The 20,191-nt window shown below is 39.6% G+C and overlaps 1 protein-coding gene across 1 annotated transcript in view; it reads left to right on the forward strand.

The window, feature by feature from the left end:
* Nucleotides 1-754: 754 nt before the first annotated feature.
* TTC17 (tetratricopeptide repeat domain 17) overlaps nt 755-20,191 on the forward strand; it is a 65,569-nt gene continuing 46,132 nt past the window's right edge. The window contains 6 exon segments of the mRNA XM_044435966.1: nt 755-973; nt 10,088-10,177; nt 11,813-11,982; nt 15,430-15,541; nt 19,222-19,353; nt 19,683-19,792. Of these exon segments, the coding sequence (XP_044291901.1) occupies nt 755-973; nt 10,088-10,177; nt 11,813-11,982; nt 15,430-15,541; nt 19,222-19,353; nt 19,683-19,792 (833 nt within the window).

The following is a 20,191-nucleotide window of genomic DNA, read 5'->3' on the forward strand; positions in this document are numbered from 1 at the left end:
AAGAGATACATTGCATAAGGCTATAGCTGCCATAGGTAGCGATTCCTCTGATGGATCTGGGGAAAGAAAATTGAAAACCTTCGGAAAAGGATTAACCATTCTAGATGCCATTAAGAACATTCATGATTCATGGGAAGAGGTCAAAATATCAACATTAACAAGAGTTTGGAAGACATTGATTCCAGTCCTCATGAATGATTTTGAGGAGTGCGAGACTTCAGCTGTGCAAGTAACTGCAGATGTGGTGGAAATAGGAAGAGAACTACAATTAACAATGCGCCACTCTGTTCTGTGTGTATGTACAACGGACCGCAGGGGGAACCAAGCAATTTCCCGCCCGTAGACCCAGCTGAGCACATGCTCTCTTGCTGCGCAAGTCAAATCGAGCGCTGCTCCCAACCGCCCGCCGGTGCGAGCAGCTGGAAGCTTCGGATTGGCTGCTACCTGCACGTGAGTGGGCGGAGTGTAAGCAAGCCCACGCCTTCTCTCGCCACTAAGCCCGCCCGCCTCCTTTTCGGGCAACTTTCATCCCTTTTGCCACATTCTTTCTCCAGCTGCGCAAAACCCTTTATCGTCACTTCCGATCCTAAAGGGAGCTGCTTTCCCTCTGTTTACAGAGTTATTCACAGAGATCCGATAGTGCTCTCATCGATATATCATTCTATTATTTCCTTGACTGAAGGCCATGTGTGACTCTGAGCTTTTCCTACCTCTAGGTGTATTTCAGACGTAGGCACATACTTCCTTCTCCAAGATGGCGGTATAGGCAGTTCCGCTTCCAGGTGACGCGAGCGGGCCGGGCTTGAGGAAGATGGCGGTAGCGGCAGGAGTGTCCGGGTGGGGTGGCCGAGGGGTGGCACGCGCCTCCCTGCGCTGGGCGCTCGGCCTCTTCTTGCTGCTAGGCTCGGCGCCTCAGCCGGGTGCCGCCACCACTCACTGGGTGGTCACCGAAGATGGCAAGATTCAGCAGCAGGTGAGGAGCTACTCCCCTTGTCGTGGAAATCCTTCCCCCCGCCCCGATTATTTTCTCTCGCTGCTTGGAGTCCTCTGGGTAGGGAAAGAGCCTCTTGACGTATTCCCAAAGTCTGAACTGCAGCCTTGTCATCTCCGGTCGGATGCTTCGTTTCTATCTAGAGGAGTTGTCAGTGGTGCTCACGCCTTTGCTGTTTCCTGCCTTAAGTCTCCTTTCTGTGCCTTAAGATCTGCATTTCTGTTTTGGCCTCAGTAGAGCCGCAAGGAGGCTTGTAGCACTTGCGTACTGATACATTTCTTCTGAGCATAATCTTTTGTGGCCGCTTAATCAGATGCATCAATAAAGCTGTATTTCTGTTGTTGTTTGGTGGGTATTTCTATAATAATAAGGGCTCTGCTATATCAGACCAAAATGTTGGCTGCTCCAGTAGCCTTAAAAGGTAGCCAGCAGGACATTACTGGGAAGCACATGAACAAGGAATAAAGTCAGCAGTGCCTCCCTGTTGCCTACAAGGATCTAGGCATCTAGTCTTCAGAGGTATACTTCCTCTAAACATAAAAATCTCTTTAGTTTTGGCATGCGGATGTTGACAGGTCTAAGAGTTCACTGTTCTTGGTTTTACACTGTTAGCAACTGTTTATGACCAATCCACATCCATTGTGTCTGAATTCTTTAAAGTACCAGTTTTTGCAAGAATCTGTACTTGTATTTCTCCCAGATCTAATAAGCACATTTTGTTTATTTCAATAAATTTCACTGGGTGACCCAAAGAGTTAGTATTATGTGACTTTCTCCATGTAAGCTGTAAGTATCAACGTTTGTCAACTTTTCAGAATTAAAACACCACAAACTTTGAAGCTTTTCCCTATTGAAATGCTGCAGTCCTGTAATCATTTAGGATGCTTCTGTCAGATATTCTAATGTGCATCACTTTGCACCTGCATTTGCCCTTCTGTTGTCCCTTAACTCAGTTCAGAATACTCCTTTGGAGTTTCTTGGCTTTCATGTGTAAATCCAGTTACCTCATTTAACCCCATTTCTACATTAGTTTAAAATGTTCAGTGATGGTTCTTCCAGGACAGAGGCTTGGGACAACTGCTGCTTGCTCAGCAAGATATAAACATATTTAATATCCTTACCCTATGCTGCTTGTTCTTTACCCAGTGATTCATAAGAGAACCATGTCAGATGTTTACTTAAGAGCTGTAAAAAGATTTTTGGAGGCCTCAAGTATAAAGCCTGTACTGAATTTCTTTTGTCTTATATGCTTGTTGACACTTAAGATTATAAGAATATAGGAAGAGACATGGACTTTCTTGGTCCCGCATTTTGTTACACAGTGACCAACCACATGCCTATAGGATTGAATATAAAGCAAATCTTAGCAAGCGCCATAGTAGTTCATGCATGGTATTTAAATAATGATTTCTACTTAGGACAGTAGGGCATGAAAAGTGTGTAATTTCTCAGATCCTCTTCAATTCATTTATTAACTAGCTTGATTTTGTAGGCTGCACTGTTAGTTTCACCTTTGCTCCCTTCATTAAGCTTGCTGTCCTCCTGTCTTTGTGTAAGTATAGGAATGTATTGGCAGAGACTTAAAGGTACAAAGTCCCATTTTGCTGTAGATTGGAGGCATCACTACTATTGGTCTGTTGCCTCTTATGATTGCACTGCAGTAGGTTGAATTGATTGAAATCAAGTTTCCCACTGCTACTACTTCAAATATGAAACATTTGTGCAGATTTCACAAGTAAACCATGTTAACCACTACTGCACAGATTATTTAGTGTGGTTTCCTTCTATCAACAGCCCTTGCATCTATGTGTTGCATGTAGAAGGGATATATTTGAAATACTCCTATGTGGGATTTATCTTATGACCTTAACAGTTTGTGAGATTAAATATGAGAATATAGAAGCAGCTGCACCAGACATGTGTTGTCTTTCCAGTGTTGATTCTTTTTGTTTCTTTCTGCCTGGAACCATCCTCACCATTACAAAAATCAAATAGCAAAAAAATGAAATGCCTGTGACTGGAGTAGAGTAGAATATTTTTATTTTCATAAGATGGAAAGAAAATAACTGGTAGGTAAAATATCTTTTCACATTTGCAAAGTTATCAGACTGGTTCTTCAGTTATGCAGAAAAGTTATTTAACTCAAGTCGTTGATTAACTTTAAAACCAACATGCTGCTATTGAGAGAGCATTTGATGGTAACCATTTTCTTTAACAAACCTAAAAAATAAATGTGATAGTTTGATCGTAGTTTTTTTAAATAATAGATTTTTATCCACCCTGCACTAGAGAGATTGATTGTGAGGAGCACTGTGAGGTGGTACAACCCACCAGGTTGGGACTTTTAAAGTTTTCCCAGTATTGATCATTTATTGAGAAAGATTGCCTGTTCACTAAGCAACAAGATATAGGAGGTGATATTCATATATAATTGTACTAAGCAGGCACAGGTAATATAGCACAGAAAAAGAATGCCATAGCAGCATGTTTTCTTTTTGTCTCTCTTGACAGTGCCTGAAAGCTTTTCTGCTGCCATTGGAGTGTTTAACTAATGTTGAGTCATAAGAAGTATTCTTTTACGAATGTGTTGATTATATGATAGTCTGGTGTCATAGACCTTCCTGTTGTTCAGTTTTCTAAATCCTGTATTTGTTGTTAACAGTGTTTTTCATTCCCTTTTACCTTCTCTCCTGCTTTTTATGCTTGCTTAATATAGCACCCTGTCAATCATACGTCTTGCAAATGCATTAATTTTCCTGTAACAACAAACATCAGTGATATTCTCTACGAAGCACATTGAATGTGCCTTGCACCAGTATTTCTTACTCTTCTAATATGACTTCTTTATATGGTACAAAGTCTGAGGGTTGTAGAAGTTCTTTGCCATGTTTTTCTGTTGGGTCTAATTCAGTTGTACAAATTGTTGTAAATCACTCAGAATTTTAGCTATTGGACAGTGTATAAATTAAGTGAATGATAATAACAGCACTGCAGTAATGTGCATAGGATTACAACCTTTATCTCTTGGTTATGTTATAATTGCAACCCTGTATGAATGCTAATCGTACTTCTGTAAACTAACTATAATTGGAAATGTACTGAAGCCTGTTGGTATGTGGCAATCTGAAAATTGCAGGTCATTTTCTGTTATATATGCAGTTGTAATTTTGCAGTTACACTTCATAGTTGTCTACAGTCTATTGCTGCGTATCATAAACTTTCCTGATATCCAGTTAGAATTATGATTGAATTGAGTATTTCTGCAATATTTTGAAAAAGAATCCTATTACCTAGCTTGCAGCCTGATACCATGTGTTTGTATTCAAATTTGATGGCTTGAATATAACACACAAATAAATTCATTACTGGCTACCAAGTAGTTCTCCCTCTCATTTGAAAAAAATGATTATTGATTTTTGAAAGTTAAAGCAAAATAGAAATAAAAATGAATGAACGCTCATGTTAATATAGTTGAATGCATTTTATTTCTGTGGAAAGTGTATTTGATTTATACTGTACTGGATTTTAATTACACTGTAGTAATGTCTTGATTTACTCAGCTTTTTGCACTGAAGTTTATTTTTAAAGCTATCAATACAGAGAATGGTATGTATACTCTAAGTCAGGCAAGGTAAGCTGGGATAGCATTTACTGTTCTCATTGGATATCTGGATTCTGCAGCAATTTTAGTTTTTAATGTGAAGCTTAATCTTTCTGTAGTATAAATAACATTGTATTTAGAGAGCATTGTTCACACCATTGTGTGAACAAAAGACATTGGATCTGTGTTGATCCATGTGGCTCAGTATTACAGTGAGTGCCAGTGGCTCTCCACAGTTTTAGGCAGAAAACCTCCCAGCCTTACCTGAAGATGCTAGGGATCTGGAACTTTCTGTATGCAGAGCATGTGCTTTACCATTGAGTTACACAGTTAAGGGAATAAAAGAAAGCGGTTCACATAATTGGCCCCTTTCTTCCTTGCACCAACTCCAAGTAGGAGTTGCCACTGGTACAGGATCTCTCCCCCCAATTTCAGATAGTTGCTTCTTCTCCCCAACCAATTTCAGATAGTTGCCTCACCACAGTCTTCATGAGCTCCTCACCCATGGCCCTCATCATTCTGCTCATATTTCCTAAAAAGAAGAGACAGGTTCGTCCAAAGAAAATGGAACATGCAGTGCAACTTTGCTTTCTCTTTTGCAACAGGTTTTGTTATGGAAATTAGTAGTTCTTAAAACTTTCCTTCAGCAGTGGGAAGGTGGTGATAAAAGCAGAAAACAGGATCTGCCTGTGTTTGGTTTCACGCTTTAACAAATATTCATGCTGCTTCTTTGGAATCCACCAATAATTGGAAACTGCCCTGAGCCAGCACCTCAAAGAACAAGCTCATTTTGTCCAAATCAGGAAAGTTAGGGGTGGGTACAGGAGGCCAGCGTCCTCTGAAATTTGATCTGAGCATATGTAGAAAATGCACATGTTAGGATTTCCTATCTGCATCTAATAGGTAACTTTAGTGACCTTATTTGAATAAGAACTCTAGATAGTTCAAATAAGAACTATCTAGAAACATAACATCTGCCCTAAAGTTGGAGTGCATTGAGAAGTGCATTGATTCAACACTTAAAAACAAAGGGGATCACCTTGTGAAAGAGATGTACTCCTTTGGGTGCATTTCCCTTTGCAGTTTTTCCCCCATTTGATAATGTGTTCCACTTGAGAACTAGCCACTGACAATGCTCAGTAGCTTCTATGCCGTCTGACCTCATTACATTTATTGTAAGCCGTCCCGAGATGTTTTGTGGGGGGCAGGATAGAAAAGCTTTTAATAAACAAATAAATAAATATTGTTTGATAGCAATATTTGACAAGGCGGTAAATCAGGGAAGACTGTATGGATCATATCTAAAAGGTGAAGGAGTACATTTGGACAACTCTGAAAGACCAGCAATGCAAATTAAAAAAGACTGTAGTATACATTTCTGGCACCATTTTTTTAAAAATAGCAAATCTGCAATGATTTGTCCAGAAAGCTGGTGGGACATCAGTGAAAAAGCTGCAGTTGACTTGCACTGGTGGCAGCATGAGTGAAATTGGCATCAATGGCTTGCCACCTCCTAAAACCCACAATGCGATTGTTCTCCTTGGTTCAGGGGACATGACAACCCATTGTGGGTTGAGCAAACCCCACAACAAGCCATGGGTTGTCCAGATGACTTGTAGCTATGAACAAGTCACCTTATGAGAAGCAGTCCAGGTTCACATGACAGCCCACTCACTGTATTTTGTTCAGTCAGTGCCACCATGTGCAGCAGAACAACATTGAAGGTTACCATTCCTGGATTTCTTTTTTAAAGAAAAGGTTTAGGTTTGTGTGTGGTTTTTAATAAAAGTCTCAGTTTTTCCTTAGTTAAGCAAAGGTATTAGACAAGGGTATAGTATATTTTATCTCCCTAGCTATTCAGTCTGTATGCTGAACATATAATGAAAGCAGAATTAGAGTCAGAGGAAGGAGTGAAAATTGGTAGAAGAAAAACAGAACATGCCATCTTACGGGCAGAAAGCAGCAATGAATTGAATTGGTTCCAGATGAAAATGAAAGAAGAAATTGCAAAAGTAGGAATGCAGCTGACCATTAAGAAAATACAAACCATGACTGCAGAAGAATTGCAAAACTTTACTGCCAACAGTAATGAAATTGAAAATGCTCAGTATTTTGTATACTTTGGCCCAGTCATCAATCAAAGGGATGATTGCAGACAAGAAATTAGAAGACCAAGACTGTGAAGGGCATCAGTGAAGGAACAGGTCATCAAGTGAAATGATGTTTTATTTGAGACCAAGATCATACACATTATTGTATTTCCTATAACTGTGTATGGGTGTAAAAGCTGGACAGTGATGAAAGCTTACAGGAAGAAAATGGATGCATTCAAAACATGGTCTGCAGAAAAGCTTTGCAAATAGCCTGGATGAGCACACAAACAAGTAGGTCCTGGAGCAATTCAAGCCAGAACTTTCCTGGAGGCAAAAAATGAATAAACTGATGTGATCATATTTTGGGCACATCATGAGAAAGCGAGACTCACTGGAGAAGAGAATCATGCTAGGGAATGTCAAAGATAGAAGAAGAGAGACCAAATATTAGATGGTTCGTCTCCATCTTCTCTAAAGGAAGCCACAGCCTTGGGTTTATAAGAGCTGAGCAGAGCTGTGAAGGACAACATTTTGGATGGTCTTCATTCATAACATCACCATAATTCAGAGATGACTTGACACACATAACAACAATTAAGGAATCCTGCCTCTGCTATGAAACCTTTAATTGCCAGGGTCTTTATAAACATTGTGTTGGCACCACCACTAGAGATAATCTTTAAATTAACAAAAATTAAGATGCTTATTAAGGGGCATTATTATGTAAGGGACTAAAGATGCAATCTTAATAATGTAAGAATTATAAAGGATCTTAAACTAATTATGCTGAAGGAATATTTACCATTCCTTTTTATGTACAACTGTACAATTTTACTGTACAGCACGGTACAATATTTACCAGGCATAGTCACCATTCCTTTTACATATGGTCTTCCACAGTTAAATAACATTTCCTTCACACTAGATTTTCCTAAACTTCATGCCCCTTAAATCCTCACAAACTGGAACAGTTGCTGTACGCCAGTCTTTCTCCGATTCACAAGCTTTCTGGAGTACTTGTGAAAGTCCCCCCACCCCCCTGCCAGCAGTCATAAAATAGCAACCTAAAATGCATTATGTATTGCTTTGTTCTTCAAATAATTATGTAGTATATTAAATTTAGAAGTGCAGTTTAATCAGTAATTACAAATTCACTGAGTTTACTTTCTAATATTGTAATGATAATTATTACAGATTTTATGCATAATTATGCTTGAGGATGCTCTGTACAAATATCAGATATGTACTGTACCTCCCACATAGCCTCATGGGGTCTGCACACAATTTGGAACTCATATGAATGATGCAACTGCATTGACCAGGCAGATCGTGTGGACCTCTTCATCCTCTTCAGTAGGATCGGTATAGATAGATGTTCTTTGAATGAACTTTTGTACTATAAATACCACATTGTATTTTCAGGCTTTGTGCTACTTTGTTCAGTAAAATAACATTATATAAGTAAAAAAAGTTAGATAAAAATTTATGGTCCAGGGAATATTTTTTTCAGTCATAAAATTGAAAGGGCCTGTTTTAACCATTGAGTCCAATCCTGTGCTCAGTGCAAGAATTCTTTTTAAAATATCCATGACAAATGGCTGTCCTTTCCCTCCTTGAATGCCTCTACTGAAGGAGAGACCCCACTGCTTTTCTAGGCAGGCAATTACATCGTCTCACCACTCTGGCTGTTTTTCCTCATGTTCAACTGGAATCTTCCTACCTGTAAATTAAGTCTGCCATTTCATGGTTATTTTAGAAAAGAGTTGGCATATCTGTGGTTAGTACTCTCTTTTTTAAGGCAAAAGATAACATAGTTCCTTCAGTTTTTCCTCATAGTCCCAGTGGGGCTTACTCCAGTTAAATGACTGGGTTCATGTAATCATGTCAGCCTAATGTGGCTTCATAGGAGACATTTATTTATTTTATTCAGTTAAAACATTTTTACCCTGTCCTTCCCAATAAAGCGTCTCAGGACAACTTACAATAATTAAAAACAGTAGTAATAAAAGTACAATCAACAATGATGATACAGTAATTAAAACAATAAATAGCAAAGGAATAAATAAATCACATTCATAAAAAGAAAAAAATAAATAAAAATGTGGCTATAATCTTAAACATCTAAAATCCTTAATTCTTAAAATGATGGTTAAATAAAAAGACATGATGGTCTGCAGTGTGTGTTGGGCATCTTTGCATATGCAAGGGGCAACTGTGGCTTTTCATGCCCAAACCTGGTCACAGTGGGTTGCTGGTGTGCTTAACAAACTACCCAGAACCCACGGCCTGTTTTGAGTTGTGTGGTTTGTTAACCACAGCAGCAACCCACTGTGGCCAGGTTCAAACAGCACAACAATCCAAAGTGTGGAAGCTTCAGTACTCAAACTGGCCACGCACCCATGCTACAACTCACTGTGGCTTAAATAAACACCTGGCGGGTTGCTGTATTATGTAAACCATTCTATAGTGTCTAAGACTACAGCTTTAAACATCCTTTAAATCTGTAGTCCTTTAGCTTTAAACATCCTTTAAATCAGTAGCTCTTTAAAATATGGAGTTAAGGATAGAAGACTCTTAGAAATAGTTATCAGTGGTGAATAATGTATGTAAATTTGTCTGAAGAACCTGTAACTAGTGATCTGGTTCATTAGTTTCCACATACAGGAAGGAAAGTAAATGGTATTGGAAGCTCTTATAGAGGAAACTTTGAAAGATATTTAAGGATTTAAGATATTTTTCTCCATGCAATTAATAAAATAATACACATCCTTTTGGCCTGAGAAGCCATCCTACCTTCACTGGATGTTCCCTAAATGTCTACCAGTTGTGAATCTTCATAAAGTCATGATGACTGTATACTTTTAAATTGGCTTTTATATTGTGCATGTTTAAGCAGCTATATTACATTTTGTAAATTGTGTGAACAACCTAGATAACTTTGACTAGGTGGTGTATGCATAAAAAAACCAAACAAACATTGTGACTTTTTGTTTCAGGTACTAAGTTTTTCATCCTCAGTTACCAAGGAACAAGCACAGAAGGTGGTGCAACGTACACATCCTGCTTTTGGGCTTCCCATAGGCTTTTGCTTGCTCACCATGTGAACATAATTCTGGACCAGAATGTCCTTTGGTTTTTCTTAAGTTTTTAATTGGAATTTAAACCACGTTCACACTATGATTTAAGATCTTGGTTAGCAAATTTGCACGGAGCCACATTTCTCTCTTTTGAACTGGGAAATGTAGCTTGAATGAATGGCGTAGTGGTCCAAAACCACTGTGGAATGGGGGTGCATCATTCTGGGCTAGGTACAACATGATTGAGCAAGCCAAATCATTATATCCAACCCCACTTTTCTCCCCGCCCCCCTCAGTAAAAGTGCTTATTTTAACTGTCTTCCAGGTTGACTCTCCAATGAACCTGAAACATCCCCATGATTTAGTAATACTAATGAGACAGGAAACAACTGTTAACTACCTCAAAGAGCTAGAGGTGAGTCTGGTATGATGAACTGGTCCTATTTGCAATCCAGCTTTGTAGGCAGTGAGAAGCATGAGCCACTACTTTTGCTGGTCAACTATCTGCCTTTGGGAGATTAAGACTACTTATGCTAGGAGCTTGACTGTCAAGAATGAGTTCCCAATAGTTCATTGTCAATGTCAGTTGTGCAACCTGTGGTCATTTCCAGTGTGGCCTGTGTGGATCCTGCCCAGAATTTCCTTTGTTAGTGCTTGTGCTAGCTAGGAAAAGCCTCAGACTTCCTTTTAACTGCACCAGCAAAGAAGGTCTTCACATTATTCCAGTCTCTCCTGAGGCTGGAGATAAGGGAAGTTGAAGGCTTGAGATTTCCTCATGCTAGCACTTATACTTTCCCTTATCCTTGTTCTCTTCCGAGTGTGTGAATATGAGAGTGCCTGTGCACATACCTATGCAGCTCCTGGCACTCCAGCAGACACCCACATAACCCTTGGAGACAATAAGCTTGTGCTCATCTACAAAGATAAAACTTGCAGCTTTTTAAAAAAGTATATTTTGCTCTAGGAGTTATAAACCTTGGCTAGAATGGGATGAATCATGGTGAGCCCAAAAGGCTTAGGTTTATTTTTCTTGAACAGCATTTTTCACCTCATTGTAAATTTCCTTTAAAATTGAATGGAGTTGAAGGGAGTTCACGATCTGGCATGCAAGACTGTTTTTTTAAAAACCATACTTGTTTAACAATGTTACTAATAACATTGTCTGCTATTTGAAATGCTCGATTTACTCCAAAAGCATTGTTTAGGGCAGCCGAGTACTTTTCAATTCTAATACTTATCTGTGGTACACATAGATTTTATTTTGGTATTCCAGATACCAATAATAGTCTCAGGTTCCATGGAAACTCACTTTCCATTGTTCAACCCATATTCTGGGTTTTTATGGGCAACTCTCATAACCCTTCCTCACAAAAGAGGTAATTATGATCGTTTGCAAAGTCTTACTAACATGTCAGCTAAATCCAGTATGAATAATGGTGGCTATTCATTTTGAATTGTCCAATCTGTTCCCTGGAATCTAAGGAAGTCCACCTAAGGAAACCACCTGTTGTACGCTACTAATTCTCAACATGGATCTAATATTTTAAAGGACAATATAGGACCTGTTACGTCTGTCTGGAAGATTGCAAGTCATAGCATTGGATCCTAAGAAGGACTGTGAACAGGTCTGTGTTGGCACAGCAGGGCATTTCTGCCTCCCTTTCCCAGTACTGGCCCCTGTGCACATACCTGTACAGTCACTCTTGAGGTCTAGGAAGCCCTTGTACTAACTTGGGGTGTAGTGCAAGGGGCTGCCTCAGAAGCAGGAAATCAGAAGAAATAGCATGGCCACATTCCAAAAGTGCCTTCTGCTTGCACAAGGTTCCCTCCACACTCCAGCCATAAAATTCTACATTTGTAAATTGTGATTGATTTACTCTTTCATACTGGATATGGATTATAAAAACGTCATGACCTAATTGCCCACCCTTTTGTGAAAACTTGTCTTATAAACAATATTGTCAGAGTGTGCAAGGTTAGTTTTACCATTTTATAATAATATGACTGTCAAATATTAACAATTTATCAACATTTTTTGTGCATCTTGTAGAAAAAATTAGTTGCTCAAAAAATCCATATAGAAGAGAATGAAGACAGAGACACAGGACTGGAACAAAGGCATAATAAAGAAGATCCAGATTGCATTAAAGCAAAGGTTCCCTTGGGGGACTTGGATCTCTATGATGGCACATACATCACTTTGGAAAGCAAAGATATCAGGTAATGAGATGACTAATTGTACAATAATTTACAGGAACTTTAATTTCATGTGGTAGGAGGAGGAGGATGGCGGTATTTGCTTGCTGGATTATTGAGTGATCTGTAAATTGCAGCTAATTCAGGAGCATGAGCATGTGCACATGATGGTAACAGTGAGGATTTTTCTAAATATATGTCATGAATTTCTTAGTTATTAGAACAAAGTGCACAGACCTTGACAGAGAAAGTATATTTCCCTGCTGAAAGACCCTGTTTGGCTCGCTGCAACATCTTGCTTAAAAGAAACCCTTTATTTAACAACTCTTCAGTTTGTGTCCTTGTAAATAGAGTAGGATGCACCTTTCCCCCTTTCCTGACCACGTGGAGTTTCAGGGAAACATGGAGAACACTCAGAATTATCAGGTCTGCACTTCAGTCTGGATGTTCTTGCTATAAAGGCATTGATATATTCACCATTCCCTTTGCAAGGAAAGGTCTTTTTATGGTTTTGCTTTTCATATGACTGCTGTTAAATGAGAAGCAAAATAACCAAATAATGCATTTGTAGCCTTGGTTTGCCACTGCCCTTGGCTGGTAGCTACTTTACTTTGACTTAAATGCCACGGAGTGGCATAACTTGTCATTTCAGACACTCAGAAGTGCACACTGAGTTACTGATTTATTAAAATTATGATAATGTTTGCACATGTTCCTGGTACCTAAAATGAATTTAAAATGGTAGTTGATGCTGCTGCAGTGTGTCACTTGGGCCCTTTGAAGGGACTGCCAGTGACTGTCAAAACAGAGAGGGTAAGCCTGCTTTTCAGCCATCTCGCTTTGCAGTCTCCAGAAAAGAAAAGGATGTGTATGACAAAAAAAAACAAAACAGCCACGGTGTGCTGCAAACAGCTCATGATTGCAGCAGGAGATGCTAAGCCAGTGCCAGCCTTCCCCAGTGGCCAGGGCAAGCTTGGGACATTCTGTTGGTCTTGCCTAGATGGTTAGAACTCATTCCTTCGGTCATGATGAGTGAGTGATGTGCAAAACCATTGGGAATTTCAAGGGTTGTCAGTGTGATTTGTTGCCTGTGCTTTACAGGAATTGGTCTTTGTTAGTATGAGACCCCATCACAGGACAAAAGCCATGTTGTATAGTCATGTGTAAAACCAGAGTTGCATAAAAAGCAGTAGCTTCTAAAAGCAATAATTTGTAACATTTGATCTTTCTTCCAAGAAAGATTTGGCCTCCGCTATAGTCATGTAGATTTTATACAGATTATGCAGTCGTCCCAAGACATTCTCAAACTGTGCCTTGGTGCTGAGTAAATTTTCTTCCCAAGCAGCAGACATCCTGGTTTCTCTTGAGAGTGAACCCTCCTAACTAACGCTTGCTCTGTATTCCCAAATTTGCACAAAGCTCCATCTATGAGTATGTCTGTAGATTCCTTTGATCAAAATTTTCTAGTAATGCAAGACAATAAGACAGAGAGCAACTTATTGTTATTTCATTTCTGTACCACCCCACAGCTGAAGCTCTCTGGGCAGTTTACATAATACATTAAAACATACGATAACAAATGCAATTAAAATAGCATAAAAATCAGGAAAAACATTAAAAAGTTTAAATAGCTAAGAACAGATTATAAAAACTGACAATACAGTGAATGACAAAAAGAGTGGCTCTGTGAAACCTGGTGATCTCGCTCAAGCTTCTAGGCTGCTGAGTAAGTCAATAAAAGCCTCAGAAAAGAGAGCCTTCTTAACCCGGCACTGAAAAGATGACAGATTAGGTGCCTGTCAAGCTGAGTGGGGAGGTTATTCCATAAATGGTGGTCCCCACCACTGAGAAAGCTCTCCCCCGTGTTGCCACCCTCTGCATTTCTCTTGGAATTGACACTCAGAGGACAGCCCCAAAGGTTGATTGTAATGTCCAAGTAGATCGTGGTTGGGAGAGGTGCTCTGATAGATATTGTAGTCCTAAACCATGAAAGGCTGTATAGGTTAAAAGTAGCATCTTGAATTAGGACTAGAAGCGTACAAGCAGCCAATGCAAATGGCCCAGAACTGATCTTGTATGTTTGGTTCTTTGGGTCCCAGTTCTTCACCAGCTGCAGCTTCTGAACTGTTTTCAAGAGCACCCTCATATAGAGTGTGTTGTAATAATCCAGTTTTGAGATTACCAGACCATAGACTACTGAAGCCAAGCTATCCCTATCCAGATAGGGGAAAAGCTGGGCCACCAGCCAAATGATGCTTCAGGCCACCTGAGTCCCAAGTGACAAAGATGGCTCAAGGAGCACGCCCAAGCTATGAACCTGCTCATTAAGGGAGTGCAGCCACATCTGGAACAGAATGAACACCCTCCCCCAATCCATTCAAAAGATCCACCACCAACAGCATGCCAGTCTTGTCTGGATTGTGTTTCAGTGTGTTTGACCTCATTCAGTCCATTGTTGCACCCAGGCACTAGTTTAACACATCCACAGCCTCACCTGCTGACAGTGAAAAGAAGAAATAGAGCTGCGTGCCATCAGCATACCAATAGCAATGCAATTAAAATTCTGGATGATCCCACTCAGTGGTTTCCTGCAGATGTTCAGTAGCATGGGGAACAGAAGAGACTATTGAGGATCTCAATGCTAGAAAAACCAATATTCCCCAAACACCACCTTCTGAAGACAGCTCTCCAAGTAGGAGCAGAGCTACTACATTGAACTGCAATTAAAATATGTTGCAAAACACTGGGGTGGATTCAGAATTTGCCAGCTGTGGATGGAAGAGGAGCTTTCCCCTGCAGAAAGTGTCTGATTCAGTGAAGGAAATCCATTGCTGAAAAAAGAACAGGTTTTGTTTCTCCCTCCTTCTGCTGTCCTCTACACCACACCCAACAAATCTGCTGTAGAGTTTTAGAACTGTCGGGAGAGGGTGCTGGTTACCCTCCCTCCCCCTTTTGCCAGCAAGACTGCTCCTGTAAGCTGAAAAGAAGCTACATCCAACCCAGTGTATTGGGCCAGACAGACAGATCTGTACGCTGCTCTGCAACAATATTTGTTTTTCTGCCCTTTCCTAGGCTTGGTTAAATTCTTGGTAAAGTTGGCCTCTTTCAGAACACTATTAATAACTTATTTGGGGACTTGATTCCTAAGCTTTTATTATCAGCATTTCAAAATCAAGGTGAATGTCTTGATTCTGAAGATCGTTTCATCAAGTTCTTTCTTGCAGAATATACAACTGGATCCTAGCTATGAATCAGTGTATGTCTCTTCTGGGAAAGGTATATTGCTTTTGGTTTCTAGCATTAAGCAGAAATGCAGTCTGATCTGATGCATAAAAGAGTGAGTGTAATGCCAGTAGACTTAAAGAAGGGAATATTTATCAGCATTCCCACATGATAATGTCCATTGATTAATATTTTGTTATTTTCATTGCAAACATGTATTCTAATATTTACATTACTTCTTGGTTTCAGCCCTGAAGACTATATAAACACAAAGTCTCCTTTACCTCTAGAGCTAGAACAGCCAGAATGTACAAAAATTCTAGATCTTCCATATAGTATTCATGCATTCCAGCATCTACGGGTAAGTATTCAATTTTATAGCCTTCTGTCAGTTTGATTATGATCTTCTCTTGCTGAGATGACCCAAATGCTTTGAACTACTCAAAAGCACTATTTTTTGTATTCACTTTAAATCTGGAATTTGTTAATTGAAGTAAATGTGTTAAAAAGTGAACTATTTCCTAAAGAAGCCTCATGAGCTTTCCACCCGCATCATCTGCACATTATTTGGGAGATGTCTCAGAAATTAAGATAAAACTTTTAGTAATGATGGCCACTAAATTCCCAGTTCAACTTTTGGGCCATCTACTATGGCTAATATTTCTTAATGTGTGTGCACAAGCAACTTGGTCCTACAAATTTTTGCCAAAAATACTCACCTTCTTTAAAAAATTGAAGGAATAAGTCATGTGAACAAATCTAAAATATAAATCCTTATATAATACGTGCTGATGCCTGCAGCCCACTTGCTCCTGCTTGATTGCTCCCTCTTGCACAAACAGCTAAACAAAGCAGAAATGGTACAATGCCTTTGCAAGATAGTTTACTAAAATCTAGGCACTCAGCATAAAAACCCTTTCAACTCTACTGCTATATAACAAGCAGCAGTTTGAAAATAATGTAGAAGCATAACATATTAAAACTAATCAAAAGCAGATGGAACTGAGGTTTGTCTTTAATGTCTCCTTGAAGACTGGCAACTCTGCTATGTGTTCCTTAGCAGAATATAAAAGGAATAGATACATCTTGGTACTTTTAAGTGATTATACCTATGGACACTTATGTCAGCTATGCATTACCCAATAACACCAATGGGAAGGTGTTGATGGATGACTTGGATGACTTTATTGGTGGTGTTATTTCATATCTCTGATTCTGAAAGGTTTTAAAAATTAAATCAAGGGAGATGCTGTGGCATCAGGTACACAATATGGAATAGTCTTCGTGGAGGACAGCTAATGATAGACTGAAGCATGCTCATATATTGATACCTACAGTGCTGTAAAATCATTTAATTGGCACCATTTGTAGAAGCATGTCATCACCTTTCACATGGAAATGCTGCACTATTATTGTTTATTCCAGTGCTCCCAGAATTTGCTATTCCTGTTGGTTTCCTTAGCTGCACTGTAACTGCTGGAAAAAAAATTAATGCATATGAAGCCATACATCCAAGCCTTCCAGGCAGAAATATTTTCCTTCTCTGTCTTATGGAACATCCTGCCAAATAGTAGCCAGTGTGTGCTAAATAATAGCAGCTGTTCACTTTACCACAATATTTGCAAACATTCCTTCCCTTGACATCAGGTTTTAATATCTTCTTTTTATGCTGTATATTTTTATTTTGTTTTACATTCTATCTTTTGTATGTTTCCTTGCCTGTTGTTGTTGTTTTTCCAATTTTGTCAGGCCTTCTTAAGAATCATAACAGTTTAAAAAGAAACAAATTAAAATCTTAAAAAGAAAACCACAGATATCATTTCTACATATGTAGACCATTATGTGTCCACAAGGTTTTCAGCATTAAAGCTCTGGTCCTTTTGCACACTTGCGTGGAAGGAATGTCCCATTGTACTCAGTGGAGGTGCTTCTGAGTATTACATTGCAAATGCGACAGGTGAGTTGGCACAACAGAAAAAGCACCCTTTGAATAAGCTATGCAGCATGACTTGTTCATGAAACAACACACACTGTGCCCCACAAACACTCAGGCTCACCAGGGGTGATCCACAGTTTCTTTCCTCTCAGTCCACACAGTCTCCAAGCTGCCTTGTCTCAACACTCCACTGCAATTGCAAGCCCTTTTGCCCTCACCATGATGTTTTCCCCTTCTTTTTCCTGATTTCTGAGCTGATAGCGCCTTCACAATAGCCAAGCAAGTATACTGGAGGGGCTACATTGCTTTGCCATCACTTTTTTCTTTTTAATTGCAAGGTACATGCACAATTTTTTGTTATTTTGTTATTCTTTTTTTACTTGGTTTTGTAGAAGTGTGAGAGGAAGCACTTAACAGTGTTTTGAAATGGGACCTGGTAATACCCTGGTGATGTTTGCTCTCAAAGTACAGTGGGCACCAACCGTGAACTTTGACCTACAGAAGCTGCAAATACCTTTTTTCTTACTTTGCACTTTCTTGACTGCTGTTGAAAGTCGAGCTGTCAAGAAAGAGCAAAACTGCAAGGGACCTTTGCTTTTGAAAATAGGATGGAGACTTTTTCATTTCTTTGAACTTTAATAGTAGACACCTCCTGGTTATTGCCCAGGTGAGGCTTCCCATTTTGGACTCCCACAAGCGTGCAGCTCTGCACTTGCACAATGCCAGTTAACAGAAACAAATTTACAGATTTCTTTTGTTTAAATAATAGTACTGATCCATTGACCGCCCCTTTAATGTGCCATTTAGGCAAATTGGAAGGGCTGATCTTGGCTGTGACCTTGGAGATAATGAAAAGCAATCTCTGGGGGGAAAAAAGGAAGGAAAGCCACTGCAGGTGCAAGAGGGCTTGAATTGAGCCTGTGACTTTCACTCCATGATGGTACTTGAGCATTCGTGGTGCTGCTGTCCATGGTGGTCACCATGGGTGAGCTTGGAAAGAATGACAAGGGGTTCTTGCTATTCTTGCCAAGTGATTCGCTTGGAACTTCCCCGTACACATGATGGGGTAAGTTACCTGTATTCTGGCAACACATTGGTTTATCTTGGGTACAAAGTCCCTTGAACAAGCCATGGTTTGCCAGGATGGCCTGTTGTTGGCAAGCCAGCCAGCCTGTGGAAATGGTTGGAATTCACCTGACACAACATGACAGTCCACGATGGCTAGTTACCCACAGTGAGTTGTCATGCAAACTAAATAATTACTTGTCTTTTCTAAAACAGGGTCTGCTGCTTTTTACCCCTTCAGGTGTTATGTGCTGGAGCAGTCATTGAGTGTGTTGGAGGGGAGTGGAACATGGTGGACTGGCCAGTTGCTGATTGCTGGGATTCTTATAAAAGATGATGGTCTTGCTAGATTCTGATCTTCTACAGCTAGGCACTAGTTATTTTCTTAAGCAGAAGGACAAACTGTAGAGTCACATAGTTTAGCTATGTCTTACTTGTAAGGGAATCCTGAGTAAGAACAACCATGTTGGATCAGACAAAGGGTCTATCTGTTTCAGCATTTTGTTCACAAAGTGGCTAACCAGCTGGCCATGGGAAACACATGAGCAGGACATGAGTGCAGCGGCACCCTTTAATTTAGAACACGTTAGTGGGCCACAGTTCTAATTAAAATAATTTTTTAAAGCATGCAAGCCTCCTATCAAGTCCTGATACTAGAGAATCCTGTACTAAAGAGCCACTGTGGTGTAGTGATTAAGAGCGTGGGACTGAGACTTACATGATCTGGGTTCTAGATCTCGCTCAGCCATGGAGAAGTCACCATGGCTCAGCTGGGTGACTTTGGGCCAGTCAAAGACTCTCAGCTCAACCTACTTCACTGGGTTGTTGTTGTGGGAATAAGACTGAAAGCCGCAGGAGGAAAATGATGTAAGCCTCTTTAAGTTCTCTGAAAGAAAAAAAGGTGGGGTCTAAATCTCATATTCATATCTGTCTGTCTATCTTCTGTCTCTCTCTCTCTCTCTCTCTCTCTCTCTCGCTCTCTCTCTCTCTGAGAACTCAATTGCCATTTCCAGCCAATTATTTTTCTTCATTCCATCTAGGGTATTCAAGAAAGAATTAATCTTTCTGCACCCTTATTACCTAAAGAAGATCCTATATTGACTTACTTATCAAGACGGTTAGGAAGAAGCATAGAGGAGATAGGCCATCGCATTTATGAAGGTCTCATGAAGGTATGACTACAGTAATTACCTTGATGAAATCCAGAAGCAGTAGGTTCTAGAAGGTATACAGCACAAATGTAATTGGACTTAGTATTACTAACTCTACTGCTGTCTGTTGCTGAACAGCAAACATTCCAACAAATTAGAAATGTGCTCATGTAATGTATGTAGAGGACTCACTTTTGCTGGAATCTGAATCATTTCCCAGTACAAGTCCTCATAGTTGCCATTTATTACAAAAAACAAAACAGGAATGTGTTCAAAAACTGATTATGGTGGTACCTAGCTTAAACACTCATTGAGCAATGGTTTCACATGCTGTTTTTTAATCTTTACAGAATTCTTCTTCTTGGGTTTTATATAATATGGCTTCCTTCTATTGGCGAATAAAGAATGAGCCGTATCAGGTGGTAGAATGTGCCATGCGAGCTCTGCATTTTTCTACAAGGTAAGATCTCTGTGAATTACACAGATAGCCTTCCTAGCAACATAATGTACTGCATTATGGAAAATTAACTAAAACAAGAGTGGCAGTGCATATGGCTTCAGTTCAAAAGGCAAATGTAGATACATGATCAAGTTCAATTCTCATACTAAGTAAGCATTTTCAGGCTAAGCCATCTCATCTCTAGAACTGCTTTATATTGTTCAGTCTATGCTGTCAGTTAATCTGAACTTGTTTGCATTGCATACACATTAAGCGTGTCTGTGTGTCATAGTGTTTGCTTATATAAAAGTGTCTGGGCATCATTCGTGCTAGCCTTGGAATGATAGTTCCCTATGCTAAGAACAAAGTGACTTACTTATAACTCACTTCACAATACTATTATCCGTCAGCAAATGCTGA

This window comes from Varanus komodoensis, unplaced genomic scaffold (genome assembly GCF_004798865.1).
Source record: "Varanus komodoensis strain SLA01 unplaced genomic scaffold, ASM479886v1 scaffold3, whole genome shotgun sequence".
NCBI classification, from domain to species: Eukaryota; Metazoa; Chordata; class Lepidosauria; order Squamata; family Varanidae; genus Varanus; species Varanus komodoensis.